At 47.0% G+C, this 22551-nt stretch overlaps 1 protein-coding gene across 1 annotated transcript in view; it reads right to left on the bottom strand.

Moving 5' to 3' along the window:
* Nucleotides 1-22551, bottom strand: part of Arhgef4 (Rho guanine nucleotide exchange factor 4) — a 143801-nt gene that overhangs the window by 75436 nt on the left and 45814 nt on the right. Inside the window, exons 2-3 of the mRNA NM_001427642.1 lie at nucleotides 19105-22251; nucleotides 12134-12430 (exon numbers count right to left, since the gene is read on the bottom strand). Of these exons, the coding sequence (NP_001414571.1) occupies nucleotides 12134-12430; nucleotides 19105-22251 (3444 nt within the window). The remainder of the gene's footprint in view (nucleotides 1-12133; nucleotides 12431-19104; nucleotides 22252-22551) is intronic.

Genomic DNA, 22551 nt, shown 5'->3' with positions numbered 1-22551 from the left:
TAGTTCATTCACGCAATGGAATATTATTCCACTGTTCAGAAAACAACCATGAAATTCTCGTGCAAATGGATGGAACTTGAAAAACCATCCCAAGTGAGGAACCCAGACCCCCCCCCCAAATAAATATATTTGGACTTTTTTCTAATTATGGTTTCTGATTTTGAGTTTTTATGGCGTGTGTGTGTATGTATTATGCTTTTCTTATTTTTTAGTTTGTTCCTTTTGTTTTATCCTTATTCATTTTATAATAATAATTATTATTAATTATAATTATTATTTACATGTAAGGTGAGAGAGAGAGAAACACCACGTGGAGTCAGAAGGTGGGGAAGATCTGAGAGGATGATATGGGAGGAGAAACCGTGATCGGGATATATTTATATTGTAAAATAACTTTATTTTCAATAAGAAGTAAAAGGAACGTGTGCGTGCTCGCGCAGAAGTAACGGCTAAAAGCTTCCCAGGTGGGATAAAGCCATTGGCACACAAACATGACGACATCCAGAAACGTTCAAATAGGAAGGCCTCAGTCAGTTCCAAGGGTCACTGTAAACTAACGACTTTCACGATTTACTGATTTAGGATTTAATGTTTATGTACACGTGCATGCTGGTGCCTGAGTAATCCAGAAGAGGTCTTCGGATGCCCTAGAACTGAGTTACAGACGTTGTTAGGGTCCTTGCAAAAGCAGAGTTGTTTGTTTGGGTGAACCAGAGGCACCTTCACGTGAGTGAATGCAAAGCCGAATTTCAATTCTAATCCCGCCGTTCCCACTTCCCAGGTACAAGATGGCGTCCCTTCAAGCTCCATCTGCTGAAGTTCTGAGGCACCCTGCGGCTGGGGAGAGCAGAGCTGACAGGGAGACTAGGTCGGCAGAGTGGAGCCATCTTGGATGAATCCACATCCCTCTGAGAAGAGGCTCAGAGGATAACACCATGAGGATCCAGCTACCCACAGCAGACAAGAGGACTCTCCTGGGAGCCCAGCTACTCAGATGGGCAAGACCTTGCTGTCTGTGGGAGGGAGGGAAAAGCTCCTGGTGAAGCCTCAGGCTGCTCACATATGTTGCAGTGAGAATAGACTGGGCTTCAAAGGGAGAGCTAAAATAGCCGAATCTAGAGCACCGAAGAAAGCCTGTAGTCGGGTAGGAGGTAACCAAGCTAAACGGAGGAGAGGAGGGATGAGGTTCTGAGTCAGTGACGTGAGGCTAGCTGCCCCCACTGAAGCCCTTGAGGAACACATGTAAGGTACGACTGTCCTTTCTTCATTTTCCAGTCTCTTCTGGTACTGCTGGCCATCCTGGAACTCTATGAAGAAAAGACTGGCCTAAAACCCACAGAAATCCACCATCCTCTGCCTCCCAAGTGCTGGGATTAAAGGTATGTGCCACTATGCCTAGTTGAAAAAAAAAAGCACCCCACAATTCTTCAGACATTATATAAATGGAGATTTCAGGGGAAGGGAATGGGATGCTTATCTGGGGCCATGCAGGGCCATAGCCATGGTCATGGAGTTCAAGTCAGCACAGCAGTGAGGTAGTGATGGGGAGAAGACTTGTCCAAAGCAGGGGTCTTAATAACCTGGATTTAATGAAGTGCATTTGCATTTTGAAATGACCCATGTTTGCTAAGAAGCAGGTGGTAAATATGCAATGGATTATGGTTCTTCATTTTCTTAGTTCTGAAGAATGAGACTAACAGTCTGGTTTTCTTATTCCTCTCTCTCTCTCTCTCTCTCTCTCTCTCTCTCTCTGTGTGTGTGTGTGTGTGTGTGTGTGTGTGTGTGTGTGTGTGTACCAGTGATTGAACATAGGACCTCCTGCATCCTAGACAAAGGCTCTACCACCAAGCTATAACCCCAGCCTTATTTTTACTTTGTATTTTGAGACAGAGTTTCACCAAGTTGCCAAGGCTGGCCTTGCAGACACCCTGAAGCCCAGGCTAGCCTTAATCCATCAATCCTTCTGCCTTAGCCTTCTGAGTCACGGGGACTACAAACAACTTGATTTCCCCATTCCTCCTGCTTCTTCCTAAAATCCAGACTCATAAGGACATCAGTCCTAAAGACGCAAACTCACTGTGGAGAGAAGAGCTCAGACAAAGAGAACAAGACCTGAGAGGAAGATGGTGTGCATTCAAACATAGACTAGCATGACATCTCTTTGTAAAACATGGCTGGCACATGGAGGGGACCACACAACGATGTTTGGCAGTATGTCCTCTTCCCACATGCACTTTGGGTTAAGGAGGGCGACCTTAACATGAGACAATGGGAACAAGATATTATAAAATGTTAAATGAATACAAATGAGTCAAGGATTTGGGAGGCCAGGGAGACCAGGGATCCCCCTCCCTCCCTCTTTTCCTTCTCCACTCGTCTTTTCCTACCCAGTCTGCATGGCTGCCTAGAACTGAGTGGATAGTCAGTACAAGAAAACTTACACACCCCTTCCCCTGGCATGCACAGCCATAAACCTGCCCACCATAACAGTGCACACTGGGGGTCTGTGAGGCAAAAGGGTGGAGGGAGACTGCGGCATCTTGCTCTCTTGAGTGGTTCTTTCCCCGGCTTTCCTTGCCACTAACGAATGAGTGGCACTCAGTGAGATCCAGGTTAAACTGGTAATGACTAGATCAAAGATGCTGGCAACCAAATCAGTGAGATCCAGGCTAAACTGGTAATGACTAGATCAAAGATGCTGGCAACCAAATCAGTGAGATCCAGGCTAAACTGGTAATGACTAGATCAAAGATGCTGGCAACCAAAGCCACCTTGTCTTGCATTTCTTCCTCAGTCGGCACAAACTCGAGCTGGGCAAGTGAGCCCTCAGAAGATTCCCGTCTTCCTTCCCTGAGCCCTCTCCCCAGCCTCTAGTGCAGAGAATCCGCTGCCACAGGTGAGCAGTCACGAAAAACCTTCAAGCCCTCTTCTCCCTCTCCTTTTTTTCCCCCTTGCTCCCTAACCATACACCTAGCATCTGATTATGTCTGAAGCAGCCTCCACACGGGCACGGCTGAACCTGTTTCCCGTGCCCACCCACACTGCTGCTGGTGCAACCTTGTAGCAGCTAGGATCTAACTGTGGGTCCAGAAAAGAGGGTGGAGTCAAGAAACTTCCTTGGCTGTTTTCTTCAGCCCCACCCCTACCTTAGGATAACTATATATATGAGATACAAATATATGTATATATATATGAAGACTATATATGTATAATTGAGCATATGCATATATGAATACTATATGTGCATATATATGAAGACTATATGCATATATTTATATATATGAAGACACACACACATATATGACTCTGTTACTTTGGTGTATGACCTTCAAACCCCATACTTTCTCTCTCCTATGCATTTTCTAGTTTTACAGAATGGAGGCTTGGCCATCAGGCCCTCCTCACTTTTACTTTGATGACAAACAGTGTCGCTATAGCAGGGATGGGATTTTTTTGAGTCAGAGGTATCTTACACACGTTCCACTCTGTTTTAGAATCCAGAGAATCTAAATGACCCTCCAGTACCAGGAAGAGTGAGAGGAACTAGAACCCAAATACTTTGACTCCTAAACCAGTGTTCTCCCTATTATCCCAGAACACTCAAAAGCAGCGTCCTGGGAGGCAGAAGGCATCCGTTTTTGTTTGTTTGTTTGTTTTTTCATGAATAATGTCCATTAAGCCTCACATCCCTCCGTAACCAGGACAAACCATTAGAGGTAGTTGGCAAAGGAGGCTATGGCGGCGGGCACTGTTAGCAAGCAAGTTCTCCCTCCTTTTTTTTTCCTCCATTTCTTTTTCTGGAAAAAAATGTTTTCCTAATCTCTCATGATGTAAACATAAGGCACAGTGGCCCAAGAATCAACACACACAGCCAGAAGCAGAGAACGCATCTCCACCATTTCAGTCTCGGAGGAGGAGAGGGCTCAGGGTCGCCTGCGAGCTCGCTGGGGGCGAAGGAAGACTTTCTCTGGGGCAGATTCTATGGGATGGGAGTGAGCCACCAGTCACCAGGTTCTTCTCTGGTCCTATATTTGGTAACTGCTCTTCCTCCATGGCTTCCGCCATGATGCGGTCTCCCTGAGTCAAGGCACATTTACCCTTTGTGAGGTTTCTTCAGGAGGGAGTCCAAACCTCCAGGCTTTTGTCCTAGGCTTGGATATGTGGCCTGTAGCTCTCTTAGGGAGGATACCTTCTTTCTCTGTGAGGCCTGCTTCTCCTTGCTACTCTCCTCCGCAGGGTTCCCTTATTATTTTGAGGGCATGCAGGTGTCTGGAGTTAAGGGTCCAGGAAGTCAGCTGAGAAGGGATAATCTTAGCTGCTGCCTCCACTCTTGTCACCATGGTTGCTCTGTCCCTATTGTCTTTCCTCGCAGTCTTGCTTCGACTGCAGCTAATTTCAACAGACCAGGATATCTTCTAACAAGACTGTTTCTCCCAGGAGACCATCCCAGACCACCCCAGAGACAAGGAGCGGAATGATGTCGTCACCAAGAACGGCTTCTTTTTTAGGAGATGTGAAGAACAAAGACTGCTCAGTAAGATTATCAGCACACAGACACCGGCAAGGTCGGAGGGGAGTGACCCCTGCCAAGAGACTAACATCGAGCAGACAGTCAAGGTCAATGACTAATGAAGTCAGAGTCAGAGATGGACAGAGTCAGGTTCCAACCAGCCCTAAGTGGGTGGATAGCTTAGGGGCGTAATCTTGATTGTCCCCCTGGTTGGGTGTGTAGGTCCTCTGTTTGCTTGGCCCATGAGAATTAACTGGTCTCAAAGTTTCTGCCTTGGTCTTATAAAGGGCTTTAGGCAAGGAAGTTCAGTGGTCATTTCCAACTCCCTTCCCAGGAGTTCCTCTCACTTTTGTTTCACGACTCAACTCTGCTCAATTTTCACTTTCTGTGACTGTCCTGGATAGAGCCTGCTTCCATCTAGCACACATACTGGCTGGTTTTGTGTGTCAACTTGACACAAGCTAGAGACACCAGAGAGGAAAGAGCCTCCGTTGAGGAAATGCCCCCATGGGATCCAGTTGTGAAGCATTTCCTCAAGGTGGGGGGCCCAGCTCACGGTAGGTGGTGCCGTCCTGCGCTGCTGGTCCCAGATTCTATAAGAAAGCAGGCTGAGCAAGCCATGGGGAGCAAGGCAATAAGCAGCATCCCTCTGCATCAGCTCCTGCCTCCAGGTTCCAGCCCTGCTGGAGTTCCTGTCCCGACTTCCTCCAGTGATGGACTGTGGTCTGGAAATGTGAGCTGAATTAACCCTGTCCTCCCCATTTTCTTTTCCTTGAAGTGGTAGAAAACTAAGACAGCATACTCCCATGAGAATCCACATCCCGAAATCTCCATTGGTGTGAGACAGGGGACTTAAATCCACTGCCTTAGGTCAGCCTTTGATAACCTAGAGTATTCAGCTTCCTGGATCTTTTTTTTTTTCCCCCCCGGAGCTGGGGACTGAACCCAGGGCCTTGCGCTTCCTAGGCAAGCGCTCTATCACTGAGCTAAATCCCCAACCCCAGCTTCCTGGATCTTAAGGTCACACACAACTGTGTGCCATGAAAAGACCCCTTAATACTAAAAGACCTGGTCTTACCGATGCTCTGATTTTGGATTTCCAGCCTCCAGATATGTCTGTCTGCTGTGGTTTGTATAAGGATGCGCCCCCACCACCACCACAGGTTCAGATATTTGGATGCTAAATCGCCAGTTGGACTGTTTGGAAGGATGGCAAAGTATGGCCTTGATGGAGGTGGGCACACGTCAGCCCCCTTCCCCCTCTGCTTTGCCTGCTGCCTGTGAATCAGTATCTAAACTTCTCTGCTACTGTTCTCCAGTGCAGTGCCTGCCGGCTTCCTGCCATCATGACCATGGACTAACCCTCTGAAAGCAGAAACACGTCCCCAGTTAAATGCTTTTTAATAAGAGCTGCCTTGCTCATGGTGTCTCTTCACAGCAAAAGACACTGTTTTGGGGAAGCCACACATTACTAGGGTGCCATTGTGAAGCCTGATGACATTGTGATGACATCATGATGATATTGTGATGACGTCATGATGACATCAGACCCCGTCTTCCTTATCTCACCAAATGATGTCATTCATCTTCTCAGCTGACACATACACAGGACATATCCAAGGACACATTAGACTCTTCCTAGCACTCCAGTCATCAATCATAATCAAGTACTAAAGGACAGTCATCAAATTCCAGATGGAGATCTTTTAAGTACATCTGTGCTCTTCTCTGAGAGAGGCTGTATCATGTGGTGGTTAAAGTGTGGACTGGGAAGCCAGACTTCCTTGGTCCAAAAACTGTCAGTTAAACAGCCATTTCCCCCACTGAAGCATTCCTGCCTAGAGTGACTTCAGATTGTTTGGGGATATGAACAAGTTCTCATTAATTGTGAGAGCATTCCTGCAATGTGCGGCTCCTTCTGTTTTCTCATGTGTGTGTGTGTGTTGTGTGTGTGTGTATGCTGTGTGTCTGTGTGTGTATGTGTACATACTGTGTCTCTGTGTGTTTTTACGCTGTGTGTCTCTGTCTATGTACACTGTGTGTGTCTGTGTACACATTGTGTCTCTCTGTGTGTGTATGTGTGTGTTTGCTGTGTATCTGTATGTGTATGTGTACACAGTTTCTCTGTGTGTAGGTGTACACACTGTTTCTCTCTGTGTGTACACTGTGTCTGTGTATGTCTACATACTGTGTGTCTATGTACACGTTGTGTCTGTGTGTATACGTGTGAACTCTGTGCGTCTGTGTCTACGTGTATGGGTGTGTGTACATTTACGTGCACATTTGCACAGGTGCACATACACATGTGCACGTGTGTGGAAGCCTGAGGTTGACAATCCTTTCTCCCTTTGGCACTTTATTTGTTGAGATAACATTGCTCTACTGATCCTACAGCTCACAAACTGACTCAACTAGCTGGCTAGAAACCTTTTGAGATCTGTCTGCTTCTACGTCCCAGCTCTGCCGTCACAGCCGTGTGTGGCCACGCCTGACTTTTAATGTGGGTACGCTTTACCCACTGAATTATCTCCCCAGCCCATCTCTATCTAAATGCAAAGTTAGTAAGTGAGCTACAATCGAGTGGAACAGGTTTCTGTCCATCTGTAGACGGGCCCTGACTTAAGATGTTCCACTTTAGAATGGTGTGACAGGAACGTGTACAATTAGCAGAAATAGCCTTTGACTTTTGAATCTGGGTCTTTCCTTGGGCTGGTGCTAGGCAGTACAGCGCCCTCTGGTGGTCACAGGAGAACAGACGCCCCAGCAGTACTCCGTGCTCTGCATATGTGCATTAGTTGGTATGAGGTATGAGGTGTGAGGGGTTACATCCTGATAACCCCATCTAAGCCAATAATCGCCAGCATTCCCGAAGTCCCTGACATCTTCCTGACTGTTCTGGTCTCCATCTTGGTTATCATGTTTCCAGTGGTGGGCTAGAAGGTCAAAATCAGTGAATACAGAGCTGCTGCTTTGAGCAGGGGAAGAGGTAGGGCCCAGTGATTTTCTGCTTATACTTTGAGGAGGGTATGCTGGGCCTTGTGAATACCAAGCACTCGCCACTGTGAGCTACAGTATCTCAAGTCCCGGCAACAGCTTTGTAGTTAAGATGATACTTGTCGTATCTGGGTTTGTCTGTAAACATCCGTCATAAGCAAACCGAAATCATCAACACCAAAGACTAAATTTTCTACATAACTGTTGTCTCATTCAATTATTGCCTGGGTGTTTAGTTTAAAATTTTGTCTATATTTTCACTTTTTACCTATTCTTTCACTCACATAACAGAGTGGAAACCTTAATGTAAAAATGCACCAATCACTCTGGGAGTCTGAAAACCAGGTATTCGGTTTCTTTTCTCTCACATATTTCGCTTTGTGCTTTCCCCTAAAACAAGTTTTAAAGTGAGGCTGGAGAGATGGATCAGTGGTTAAGTACACACAATGCTCTTGCAGAGGTCCTGAGTTCAAATCCCAGTACCTACCTCAGGTGGTCCCCGAACATCTATAACTCTAGCTTCATGGACCTGACACCCATTTCTGAACTACAAGGGTACCTGCAAAACACACACACACACACACACACACACACACACACACACACACATACCACATACACATACACACCACATACACACACACCACATACACACATACCACATACACATACACACCACATACACACACACCACATACATACACACCACATACACACACACCACGTACATACACACCACATACACACACACCACATACACACACACCACATACACACACACATACCACATACACACACACCACATACACACACACACACCACATACACACACACCACATACACATACACACCACATACACACACACCACATACACACACACCACATACACACACATCACATATACACACACACCACATACACACACACTCACATACACACACACATACACACACCACATACACACACACTCACACACACATCACATATACACACACACCACATACACACACACTCACACACACATCACATATACACACACACCACATACACACACACTCACACACACATCACATATACACACACACCACATACACACACACACCACATACACACACACTCACACACACATCACATATACACACACACCACATACACACACCACACACATCACATATACACACACACCACATACACACACGCACCACATACACACACCACACACACACACACACACACACTCTTACATACACACACACTACAATACACACTCCTTTACAACATTTTAAAACATGTGTATAGAAGTTATTCTTGGCTGCTTCTGTGTGACGTAACGTGATATCAGGGGGTTCTGTCAGTGCTGAAGGTGGAACCCTTGTATAAACTGGGCAAGCTCTCTGCCACCGAGCTTCTTCCCCAGTCTGTGTTTCCTGGAAGTGATTCCCTGTTAGCACAGCCAGGCCTCAAACTTATAACTCTCCTGCATGCTGGTTTAAACCGTCACACCCAGGGTGATGTCATTTTGAACAGAGTATAAGATAGTTAAATCGAGCTAATTAACTCATCTATCACCTCGAATATTTGACTTTTTATGGGAAGAATACTGGGATTTATTTTCTCAGTGACTAAATTGTATCAAATTGAGGCTGGCCAGATGGCTCATGTGAAGGCACCTGCTGCTGGGCCAGAGAGAACTGAGTCCTGCAAGTCGTCACCTGACCTCCTCGTGCATACATTCGAGCGTGCCTGAACACACTAAATAAGGAAAAGTAGAAAAAATTTAAAAGCAATGCACGGCTCTCAATTATTCACTATACTGAGCAAGAGCTATAAAAATAAAATGTATTCTTCCCATGTAACAGGTGCTGGCCCTTTGATTATTCTCTCTTCAGGCTCTCCAGCCCCTGCCTTGCTGGTGACATCATATTCTAGTCTCGTCCTCTGTGACTTCAGAGTGTGGGGAGAGTATGACATCATGTCTGTGAGAATACGTGATACTTGTCCTTTGTGTCTGACCTATGCCACGTCTCATCCTGTTCTCCGACACAGATCCTTGGTTCAAAGGACACAAACTGCTTTTCTTTTTAGGGAACAATATTCCGTCGTGTAAATGAGCCACGTCTTCTGTATCTGTTCATGTGCTGACGGACATTCAATTTCCATATCGTGGCTTCTGTGAATAACACTGCTGTGGTGAATGACGGTCTGCAAATGTGCCTCAAGGCACTAAGTTCGAGCCTTTGTGTAAATATTAAGAAGTGGGGGAGGGGGCTGGCCTGTATGATGTAATTCTACTTTCACAATGGCTGCCCTAATACAGAGTTTCACTAACCGTGGAAGTTACGTTTTCTTCACCAGCTTCACCAGCACCTGTCCCCGTTCAACAGCAGCAAAACAGAACAGAAAACAAGGTCTGCTGAGGAGACCATGCAGCTCCCAGGGCTAGGAAGAAGATGACCGTGTGGTCAAAGCATTAACCAGTCAGCTTTCCTAAAAACTAATCAACTGTCCGATCCAGGGACACTCCTGCTGAGGACACAGCCCAAAGAACGGAAAACTTACACTCAAGTGAAGACTTGCATACTTTTCCTAGAAATAACGTTAACATTAGCCAAAAATTGGATCCAGTTCCGATGTGCGTTGATGAATGTCTACGCATAATAAAACATTCAGTGTGGAAAGGCTAGAAGCCCTGAGAGGCGCTAAGACTGGGAAGAACCCTGGGATCGTTACGTTAATGAAATAAGTCAGACACAGGTGCGTACCATACAATTCCATGACGTATCCAGGATGGAATGGCCCATAGGAATGTGAAGCAGAGTTCCCGGGGCCCAGGGAAGGCACCAACTGCTCAACGAGTATGGGGTGTCCTTTTATGATAATGAAAGTATCTTGGAAGGCAATATTATATTTTTAAGAAAGAATGGATGGATCTGTAAACACAGTAAGCGAAGCATCCTACACTCAGACAAATGTTTTCTTGCGTATGTGGATCGGAGCTGTTAATTCATGTATGTGATTATCTGTGTGGAAGTGAGCGTGAGCAGAGGCCAGGAAACTAGAAAGGGCCGAGAGAGGAGAAAATGAATGTTAAAAGAAAGGGTTCGGGGTGTGTGTGTGTGTGTGTGTGTGTGTGTGTGTGTGTGTAGCAAATGTGAAATGAAATGGAGGGGAAGGGGTTCTGAGGCAGAAGGGTGTAAGTGGCGAGAGGGAGGAGCAGGAGACCATGGAGAAGGGGGAGGGGGCATCAACCAGAACCAAGTCAGCTTGAGAATGGCCTGCTGAAAGCTATTCCTTTGTAGGACAATTCTGTAAATAATTCTTTCAAAAAGCAAAAGATAAGCCTCAGGGTGAGCTAGAGATGTGCTTGTAAAACACCATAAGCCGACCAAGGAGGATGTGTACCTCACAGACACATAGCAACACTCCTACTGTCAGAAAGAAAAACAGTCAGCAAACGGAGAACAGGAGGAAGACGGTGAGATCACTGTGCTGTTGCCATTGGATTTTATCTAGTCACCTTGTGTGGGGAGGTCAGAGGACAACTTGCAGGAAGCAGGTCTTCCTTCTACAATGTAGGGCCTGGGGGACTGAGTTCAAGTCATCGTCAGGCTTGGTGGCAAGTTGCCTTCTCCTGCTGAGCCATCTTGTTGGCCCGTGTGTGAAATCATTTAATAGACTGTCAGTTGTGTACAAGCATGAGTGGTGTCAAATGCAGGCCAGTGGGTGGGGGTGGGTCACAGAAGAGGAACGGGAAGAGTGTTCTGGAGACTCTGGGGCAAGCCTATAGCTTGGTCTAGAATGTCCCTCAAATGTTTGTGTGTTAAAAGGTTTGGTCCTCAGCTCGAAAAGAATGGAAACCAAGAAGGCTTTATGCAGCGAGGGGGGTTGCAAAGGGAATATGGGACCCCCATCCTCTCTTCTATCTCTTCCCTGTTTGCTGTCATGAGTTGACAGGGTTGACTCTGCTATGCACGGCCACCATGATGTACTGAGCTACCACAAACCCAAAGCAACAGAGACCGAGATTTCTGAGACAACAAGAAAATAAACCTCCCTTCTGTATTCTGTGTGCATGTTTGCATTTGTGTGTGTGTGTGTGTGTGTGCGTGTGTATATGTTTGTTGTTTGTGATGTGTGTGTGACTATGTGTGTGTGAATGCTTGTGATGTGTATGTGTGTGTGTGCATGTGTATGTGCTGTGTGTGTGTATGAGAGAGGAGGGGGAGGGGAGAGAGTGGGGGAAGGGGAGGAGGAGACGGAGAGAGAATGAGCTAGAGAAGAGTCTCTAAATAGCCAATGTGGCGAGGCTGCTCCCGGTGATCCACCCATCTCTGCTTCCACACAGCTGGAGCGCAAACATGTCACCAAGCCTATTTTATTTTTTAAATGTGACTTCAGGGGATTAAACTCAGGTCCATAAGCGCTTTACTCTCTGAGCTACCTCCCCAGTCCCCAAACCTTTTGTCTTTACATATTGATTTATATCAGGCATTTATGAGGCTAACTAACCCATGGGATCATAGTGATCAACTTCTGGGACTCAGGTGACCAAGATTGTGCAGGACAGAGTCAGGGAATGTCGAGCAACCAGGCCACGTCTGAGGATGCCTGGCCCGTGGTCAGCTTACCTGAACTGGGTCCACGGACGCTAACCCTGTGCTCATCTGTCTTCTAAGCAGCATCTGCTTCTCCAGCTTCCTTCTCTGAGTCTTTTCGATCCACAGGTCGTCGAAGCTGACGTGGGAGCGCTGAGGGGCCCTCCTGAACTGTAAAGGCGCCTCTCTGGGGACTTGCTCTGCGGAGATGGAGGGGAGGGTCCATGTCACGACTTCAGCGGCAGACACTGGCCTCTGAGTAGGCTCTGCACCAGTGTTGTGATCGTGGGAACAACCGAGCTTCTCCTCTGGCGGGCTTTCCTGGGTGCTCTAGAGGGCAGAGGAGATGACATCAGAGACCGGAGCAAGAGTAAATCAGTCGGTGGTGCTTCTCCTCCCCCAGAGTCTTTCAAATACAACACTTTACTTCGTTTTATTTTCTTCCAACTGAAGATTACAAGGAGATACCTCAAGGACCGAATCTGTTAAAGTACCTAAGGAACTTGGCACAACCATTGGAAATATTTGTGGATGTGCTGGTGTGGATGTGCACATGCATGTGGAAGCCAGAAGTCAACTTCAGGGGTCGTTCCTTAGACTCGGTCACCTCATTTTCTGGAATAGAGTTGATCGTTAAAACCTGGGGCTCACTGAGCCTGGCTGGACAGCAAGTCCCGCTTCTCCAGTGTTGAGAGGGCAAGTCCATGCCACCATGCCTAGCTTTTTGATATGGGTTCTGGGGACTGAATTCACATCCTCATGATGGTGACGAGAGCACTTCCCCGACTGAGCCGTTTCTGCATCCAGAGCTCTCGCTTAAGAGGGAACCAAAGTAGAGCACATGGAGGCATAGCTCTCACCGCCCCACCACTCTCACTGTCTCAGTTCAGGGACAGCACTAAGGCATCACAACCATTTCAAAGTAAATCCTGTCAAGAGCAGAAGAATAGCTGGAATTTGTGTTCATGTCTCCACCGCCTGTTCTTTGAAACCAACTCTCTGGGAGAAGAAACCTTCTTATTCCCATGTTCACAAAAACTCACCCATTAAAAAGCAGCTCAATCAAAAACTCCAATATAATCATAGTTCCCTTACATGGGGGTTTTTGAATCTTCCAGAAGCCATAGCTTGCCAAATAAAAAGCCAAGTATTAGGTGAGAGACACCTTTCCTCAAGTTGTTGGAGGTGTCCCACAGACCCCCAAACAATATGGGCTATCAACATGGCTCCTTGTTGCCCAATGGGACTTGACACTGAGGCTCTGTTGCTGAAGATGGCACACATTATCGTTCATAGAACATGGAGAAGTCAAGCTGGTGCTGACCAGAAAGCTTCCTCTTGCTGGCTAACTCTCATAGGATTGGACGGTGCTATGCCTGCTGGGGCAGGAGGTCATCCATAGTCTTTCCCAGCTGTGTAACCCTGTACGCTACAATAATGGCCAGCATCGCAAGATAGACTCATGGACCCAACAGGTACACATATGCTATGGGAGTAACCAACTGGTTTCTGATTGGTTCTGAGATCTACAGCGCAGGGGAAAGTATGGGCTTGGTACTGCTATTCTGGCTAAGAGCCTAAGCACAGAGAATAAATGTCAGCAGATGTTCAGTTACACGTGGGACATCTTTATCACCTCAAGGGGCATGGACCATCAGAAGTGGGAGTAGAACTATGTAGGAGCCAGAGGTTGGGGAGGAGTAGAGCCAAGCCACATCTTCTGTACAAGACATGACCACAGCACTCACGGGCTCATAGCAGCTGCACAAGATGAAGCCAGCCAGCCCTCTGGCACAGAGAAGGAAGGGACTAAGGAGCCACACCCCTGGCTGAGGACCTCAAAGACTTCTGAGGGAGAGAGAGAGAGAGAGAGAGAGAGAGAGAGAGGGAGAGAGAGAGAGAGAGAGAGAGAGAGAGAGAGAGAGAGAGAGGTTTAAGAGGCTCTGGCACCTTAGTTCAGTGGATGGATCCATACTCAGGCGTATATAAGCAGCACAAATCGAATTCTTTGGATTATAAAGAAGAGGAGGAGGAAGAGGAGGAGAAGAGAAGTTGGAAAGGATGTAGAGGTGGGGGAGGATGTGTGAGGAGTTACGGGAAGGAAGGGAATGAATATAATGAAAATACATTGTATTAAATTCTCAACAAAGCAATAAAAATATATCTGGAATTACATAGAAATTTAAAACCCCTTCAGCTATGAAACTAAGGGCCTGGAGAGATGCTTAACACTTGCCGCTCTTGAAGAGGCACAGTTTGGTCGCCAGCACCCAACTAGGTGGCTCTCACAACTGCCTTTAACCTCAGCTCTAGGGAACCCAACAACATCTTCTGAACTACACACACACACACACACACACACACACACACACACTTTTTAACATGTAAAAGTCCTACAATTAATTCCAATTAACTTTCTCAACTCCAGCTACTGCTGGAGCCAGGAGCATGGTATTTGACGATGTCATCTCTACTGTCGCTATCAATTCTTTCACTTGGGAACCTCACAGGGGGACACTCTATTCCTCCTGGGACTCTGGATGGGGAACCCAGCAGGCTACCTTAAGGAATGTCCTCAATTGATTTCAGTTGGATGTTTCAAGTTCCTGATTGGATGATGTTACGTATGTATGTATATGTACATACACATATATAAAATATAAGTGTAATATATAATAAATATAAGTATATGCTTACAAATAACTGATGTTATTTGTAAAAACCTGTGGGAAATACAGAGACACTTATTTATGTTTGATTGTGAAGCAAACATTACGCTGACAGAGTTCTCGTTGTATATGAAGAAATTATTTCCGACAGTTAGATTGTAATCAAGGAAGTCTGAAGGGATTTAAATGAAATGGTTTCTCCATTTCACTTCACTTGGTGAGATGCCTATTCTAGAAGACCAGTAGATGCTAGGGTGTATGCATACAACATGATACCTGGTTGCTGCCACTTAAAAATCAAATATATGACATATACATTAAATTAAACTCTTAAAAAATATTCAGGGAGCCCACTGGCCTCCAGAAGAGACCAGACAAGCAAAACACACACACACACACACAAACGCACACACACACAAACACACACACACAGGAAATTGAGCCATAAGCTATAGTCCACGAATAATTATTTTAATTTGTGTGTGGTATATGCATATGTGGTATAAGTGTGTGTACTTCCTCCAACCAGGCCACACCTCCCAATCCTTCTAATCCTTCTCAAACAATTTCACTCCCCAGTGACTAAGCATTCAAATATATGGACCTACGGAGGCCTGTCATAGCTATGCATGCAAATATCCTTTAAACACTACCTAATTTGATTCATCAGTGTATTGATAATTATACCCCACAACTAAATGGAATTCGGTCAGTACTTAAAGGGAAGGTCAATGTTTGAAAACTAAGAATTGTATACGTTTTAATAGGTCAAAGAAAAATCCTATGAATGTATCAGTTGATTGAGGAAAACTAACAAAGCAAAATACCTACTCAGATTTGATACAAAGAAACTCTGAACGGAAACTCTGAAGAGAGCAGTGGGCCCTCAGGATGAAGAATATCTACAGAGTAGTACATCGAGCACCGCTGGTCTTGAAAGATCAGCCACTTTTCTTCCATGACTACAACCAACCTTGCTCACACCACTGTGCTTAACACAACATTGACCTTTTTAGCCACCGAAATAAAGCAAGAAAAAGAAATAGAAGGGGGAAAAAGAGAATCCAACCCTTTGGCAGATGACATGAGGTACAAGTTGAAACACACGTATCTGTTACATTTCTACACATCAGCAATTAATACATGCATAACCCCAAATTAAGACACAATGCCATTTACAACCACTTCGGAATTATGAGACGCTTATGTGTAAATCAAACTAAAATTTCCTAGAACCGAAAGCTATAAAACACTGAAATAGCATCAAAGAAAAACTGGACAAATGAAGACATTCTTTCGTAAGTTATTCAGCACAGTAAAGACTCCAGTTACATCCCAGTTCACACGTCGCTCAATCCTGCTCCCATCAAAGTCCGAGCAAAGCCATTTGCAGGTGAAAGTTAAGAGTCTTCTAAACTTGGTGTGGAAACACAAAGGAAATAAAATAAAATAATTCTGGGAGAGAGAAAGTGCGAGCAATCCCTTCACTAGGTCTTAAGACATTACTCAGTGACGGTCACGAAGGTCCTATGGGACCAAGCACGGGATAGACTCAGATTGAAGACATGTGAGTACCCCATAAGGGATATTCAGGACCTGTAACTAATGCATCAAGCAATTCAGTGCTGCAGCAACTGACAACACAGAGGCGGAGAAATGAACATCTTCCTAAATCTCACACCTTAACACATTTTTCTCAAAGTACCGAAATCTGATGGCTGATGGCTCCTCACGAAACTAAAAACAGCCCTACCCTACGGTTTGACTCGAAAGACTCCAAGCCAACATATCCCAGAGACACCTGCATCGATGCTTATTGAAACACTGTTCTCAAAGCTAAATTAAGAACCAAACTCTGTGACCATGGACAGAGGAATGGATAAAGAAAATGCGGCTTGCATGCATAGTGAAATTAAAACCCAGACAACTGTTACATACTTTCTCTCACCCGTGGGGCCCTGATTTTATAGAGGTTTATAAAATCACCTATGAACGGATGACAGGAAAGTGGAGGTGAAACTGGGTAGAGGACAGAGGGATGGATGGGACAGACAAGGGAAAGTAATCAGCAGGGCATGGATGATGTCATAGGCTCAAAGTACATTGCATTGTGGGAACACAGTCGAAGGAATGACATTCGGTGAACAATGCCCTGGGGAACTGTAAGGTTCCCCTGTCTCTGCCTTCTAAGGCAGGAATTCCAAGTGGGCCACCATGCCAGTTTGGCATGCCCATGGATTCTGGGGATCCAAACTCTAGTCTTTATGCTTGTCCTTTATCTTGGCAGCCATCTCCCTGGCAACCTCTCAGAATCTAAACACATACTTGCTTATGAAATGAAAATGTGTGTATCCACCATGGTGCTGTGCATAAATGTTCACAGGAATTCCACTTGTGATACTTCAAATCTGAAAGCTGTCCAAATGGCTCTTAACAGATGAGTGGTTAAAGATAGAACATTACTTAGCTAAACTCGTACGTAAGGCTGTCTGCCAGAGGAAAGCATCAGACAGAAGAGGGCATCAGATCCCATTACAGATGGCTGTGAGCCACCATGTGGGAGCTGAGAATTGAACTCAGGACCTTTAGAAGAGCAGCCAGTGCTCTTAACCGCTGAGCCATCACTCCAGCTCATTACTTCGCTATAAAAAGGGGTTACTGATACACGGAACAACTTAAGCAGGTCTCAAAGGACTCATGCTGAGTAAAAAGCCAATCTCAAAATATATTTTTGAAGTTTAACCATCGACTCGGCTAGGAAGTACTTCAAACAGGGCTAGGAGGATATGAGTAGAAAGGAATTTAGCTCAAAGGCAAGAAATGTCTTGCTTATGATGGTCATTGCGTGTCCTTACACTTGATAGTCATTATATTATAGCTCCGTCCATGATATAAAACAGAAGCTGTGTAGCTACACATTGATCATCCCTCATAGGAGCAAACAGACCTAACACACACAAAACCCCAAATTAGAAAATCCTGTACCTGACCTTAGGAGGTCTTAAGACAAAGGAGCTGTAAAGACACTAATGTTTTTTTGTTTTGTTTTGTTTTGTTTTGTTTTGTTTTGTTTTTAAATGAGACAGGATTTCTGTGTAGGCATGGCTTGTCCTGGAACTTGCTCTGTAGACCAGGCTGGCCTTGAACTCACAGAGATGCACCTTTCTCTGCCTTCCTAGTCCTGGGATTAAAGACATGCGCTACCACTGCCCAAAAGACACTAATGAATGACTTCCAGCCTATGTGTGCCAGCCATGATGCCAGTGAGTTCTGTGGCTTAGATTCACTTTATTCGTATTTATGTGTGTGCACACTCAGGTCCATGCAGGCTCCACTGGAGGGCAGCAGAGGGCTTTGGAGCCCCTAGAGTTATGGGTGGTTGTGAACCTCCTGTGGTGTCCTGAGAACTGAACATTAGTCCTGTACAAGAGCAGCAAGTGCTCTTAACCTCTGAGACATCACACCAGGCCAGCCTTGCATTTAAGCGTAGGTGCCATCCTCAAATTGTCTCGCATATGTAGAACTGCAAGGCTAACTGAAACTGGACATACTTTCTGTGTGTTTTTACTGTTGAGTTTTGAGCCTTACTTGTATAGTGACAGTTCTGTCATTGGACATGCGAGTTGCAAATGGGGGTTTAAACTCCTCCTTGGGAGAGTGGTGATGCCGGGGTCATCTTGCATTTACATACATGCTTTCCACATTCTAAGAACCCCTGACCACCCTCCAGATACCCTGTCCTTCCTTGTGTGTGTGTGTGTGTGTGTGTGTGTGTGTGTGTGTGTGTGTAAGCTTTATGATGTCAAATTGTATTCTGTATTTGAGATTTGTGAAGTAAATTTCCCTATGGTGTCTTCTAGTACTTGACTATTTTTTTTTCAATTTTACCTTAAATCTGATACAAAGGTTGTTAAGGATGTAGTTCTGTTGGTAAAGTACCTGCCCAGAGTGCATGAAGCCCTGGGTTCAATGCTTGGCATCCCACAAAATTGGGCACAGTTGTTCGTGCCTGTCACCTTAACACTTGGGAGGTGTGGGCAGGAGGATCAGGAGCTCAAGGCCAGACTGACCTCTATAAGACCTTGTATCAAAACAATAAGAAATCTAGAGGGTGGGGAGACTCGAGGCACTTACAGCCATGCCTGACCACTTGAATTCAATTCACTGGACATTGTGAAATCAGAGAGCTAATTGCCATTTGCTCCGAAGCAGCCCTGACACAGAAACACTTAGTCAATTAATTAAAAATATTATAGCAACACTAACTCAAGAGAACATCCCTCCACTTGTCTTCAGAGAAAACGAGAGAGTTGTTGCGACCAACACCTCACTTACCTCATTCCCAGGAAGGTCCCTAAGGAAGGGCACTGTGCCCAGGCCATGGTGACACTGACACGTGCTCCTGTCTTCCTTCTGGTCATTCTGGTTTAGTGTTTGCAGAGAGAGTAAGAGGCTCGCCCTGGCCTTGGACGCCTTAGGCCGTTCGGGGACTTCTGAACATCTGTTGGCGTCCCTGTCACTTCTGAGAGAGACCATGGAAACTGCACTAGTCCTGCCTGCAAGGCAGAGATCCACCCTCTGTGCCCCAGCCATGGGACTCCTGGGCTTGGGGCTTGTGGGTCTGCAGGGCATGCCTTGACTCTCATAGCTCAAATGGCAGGCAGAGCTGCAGGGGAGTGTATAACTGATGTCAATCTGCGCTGCTCCAGGGCTGGTGGCAGAGGTCAGCCAGGAGGGCTTTGGGAAGACCCCAGAAGAGAGGTGTGTACTGCTTTCCGGGGTAGCAGTGTGTTTTATGGTCGGTTCGCTTTTCCTCCGGTGTTCCGGAGAAACCAGACGACTGGAGGACAGAGTTGCAGGAGAGTTTAGGGGTGTCCAGGACTCCCCAAAGACATGGTTGTCAATGCCAACTGTCCACTCTTCACAGTGGCCTCTGGTGGCTGGTGGGGAAGAGCAGAGGAGTTGAGGAAAATCTGGTCCTGGAACCCCACTCACTAAAGAGGGTCGTTTGGAGCCTTCCACGTTTTTGTTTCTCAGAAACGCACGCCAGGAGCCCTGGGTTCGCCTGTGCTTCTCTTTTTCGCCTTTGACAGAGCCCGGGCTCGTTTTCTCTATAACTTTGGCCTCAAAAAAGTTGGTAAAGGTCTTATGGGCTAAGGCCAGCCTTGCCCTGATCCTGCTTTCTGTTGTTTTCAATCTCTTGACGGTGCAGCTGTCTGGAGAGGGTCCTTCACTGCTGAGGTCCCCAGGTGTCCCTACTCCTGAAAGGGGGACCTCTACCTCACCAGCCTGTGCACGGGAGATTTCTGCATGCTCCGTGTCCTCTGTGCCACGCCCTCCTTGTTTGCGTTCCGAGCTGGGCAACTCCTGGTTTTGCTCGGTGTGGACACACTCACACCCTCCGCTCAATCTTTTCCCAAGCAGCGCGTCCTCCAGTGAGTCGTCTGAGCTCACTGTATCGTCTGAAGCAGTCCTAGAGACCGGCACTCTCACTCCCTCTATGCCTCGGGCCAGCAGCTGAGGAGCCCCACCACCGGGCTCTGCCCCTGGACATCCGGGCAGTTCACACTCATTGCCACACAGTGGCATTTCTGAGGCTCTGGGAAACCCATAAGCCGTGGAGCCTGTCCCCTTCTCCTCTGGAAAGCCACCACACTGTGATTCTAGAAGACAGTGAGCCTTCCTTGTCGAGGTCTGCCTACCTTCCTGCCTTACTGCTATCATAATGAATTTGCAGCTGTGCCTAGAGGCCCCGTGGGCTTTCCGAGTCTGTGGCTGGCCCGAAGTGAAAGGGTCCAGGTCATCCCCAGGCCCCTGTGCGCACTCACTTCCAGGGTTGCAGTAAGTTACTTCCACTGTTGGGAAATCCAAACGACTTTGCAAGGCATTCCCCCTGCCTTGGACGTCTAGAACCACTCCCTCTTCTGCTGCTTCTGAAGAGTCAATTACCCTTGCTTTCAGGGCTGTCTCTGGGGCACAGGCTCTCTCCGTCTCTTCCCAGGAACCCACGAGCCTTTTGTTGCATACAGGCACCTGGCCAGTGCAGCAGCCTTGTGGGAAGGAGGAGGCCCTATCGGGCGGCTTTCTCTCCTCCTTGAGGGCACCCTTTGATGGGGAGCTCTCTGTCTGGCTTCCTGCTTTGGCGGAGATGTTTAGCGCGCACTTTTGTTTACCGATAACATCGTCAGGGTGGACACCTTTGGGTACCTCAAGTCTGCCTTCTGGGCTATGCCCTGGCTTGCATTTAGCCAGCCTGGGCACTTCCTCTTGGCTGTCAAGCTTCAGCAATTCTGAAGTAAGGTGGGAGGGGTCTGGGTACGACCTAGAAGCCTGTTCTACCTGGTTTTCCAGTGGAAGACCTACACAGGGTGTGTCTGGAGATGTCCTCTTAAAGCTACAATCACTCAGCCTGCGCTCACCCTGCAAGGGAGGGGCCCTGCTTTGAGACGTAGGCAGTGAATAAGACGGCTGGGTGGGCCCAGGGGGAAAGGCAGTATGAATGCTTGGGTGATCAGGTTCTATTTCCGTCCCTTCCCACAGGTAACGCCGATTTGTGCCTTTCTGTTTCACAGGCTCTTTAGGATGACCTAAAGGAAGTGATGCTACAGAATGAGCCTTGACTAGGGTCTTTACCTGCGGGCAGAGGTACCTTTGAGGTGTCTTGGCATCGGCACCAAGATTTTCTGGGGCGCTATGATGACACTTGGTGTCTAAGAGACAAGGCGTGCCCATTCCTGGTTGGCAGGCTATGTCTAGGGAGGAATGAACCCAGACTAAGCCCGAGTCCACTGTGGGCCTTGGAGCGGGTGCTTTCTTTGTCCTGATCCCCAGTGGGAAGTCATTGTCCTGTGGGCCTACAGGAGGTCTCTTCGCTGCCTCAGTCCTGCTGTGGATCTGTGGCCAGCTCTGACCTAGTTCACAGTGTTGTCGAAAGCAGGGCCAGACCACAGGGGCATCCGGAGAGTCCCCAGACCTGGTCTTTTGCAGGTGGGGACTGCTGTTGCTCCTGGCATGCTGTGAGAAGCACACTGTTGCTAACACAGACTCCTGGACCAAGCTAGTCACACAGCTGCAGGGGGATGCTCCCTTCTGTTTCCCAGCGGCGGCAGCTGTCAGTGTGTGCACTGTACTTTGTTGAGGACCTTCCTTTAAGTCTGAGAGTAGATCCAGCTCTTCCTCTGTAAGTGTAACTGTTGAGTCCTCAGGGCATCCCCAGTCTGCTTCTCCTTCGGCAGGGGGGCCACATGGAGAGAGGCCAACTCCACCAGTGAGGTCACCTGGGAGGGACTCTGCATCAGAGGCGCTTTCAAAGGGATCTGTTTTTGTGTCCGATAGACTTTCGCTCTTCTGTGACAGTGTCTCCAAGTCCTCAGGGTTTGTTTCTTGCCGCCATTCCTGTCCCTCCAGGTCTTCAGAGTGTGGGTGGAGCTGGTTGACCTCACTCTCACGCTCACCTGGAGGGGGTACACCTGGCTCTGGCGTCTAGAAGAACAAGAAGAGAAGAATCAGAGGAAAGTCCCCAGGACCTCAGCAAGCACACCTATACCATTATGCATGCCCTTATAGGAAGAACGTGTCCTTTGTCACTTCCCAGATAGCCCCGGGAAGGAAGCAAAGGATAAAGAGCATTAACACAGAAAACAAGCACAGAGGGCTGAGACCATGGCTCATTGTGCAGAGCATGCCACGCAAGTCTGACAGCCCTAGTGTGCATCTCTGGAACGGAAATAAAAGCCAGGTGCAGTAGCTCACATCTGTAATCCGGGCACCTCCTACGTACGA

This window comes from Rattus norvegicus, chromosome 9 (genome assembly GCF_021556685.1).
Source record: "Rattus norvegicus strain SHRSP/BbbUtx chromosome 9, alternate assembly SHRSP_T2T, whole genome shotgun sequence".
Classification (NCBI taxonomy): Eukaryota; Metazoa; Chordata; class Mammalia; order Rodentia; family Muridae; genus Rattus; species Rattus norvegicus.
Note: the sequence above shows the minus strand (reverse complement) of the source record. Positions and strands in the feature narration are given on the sequence as shown.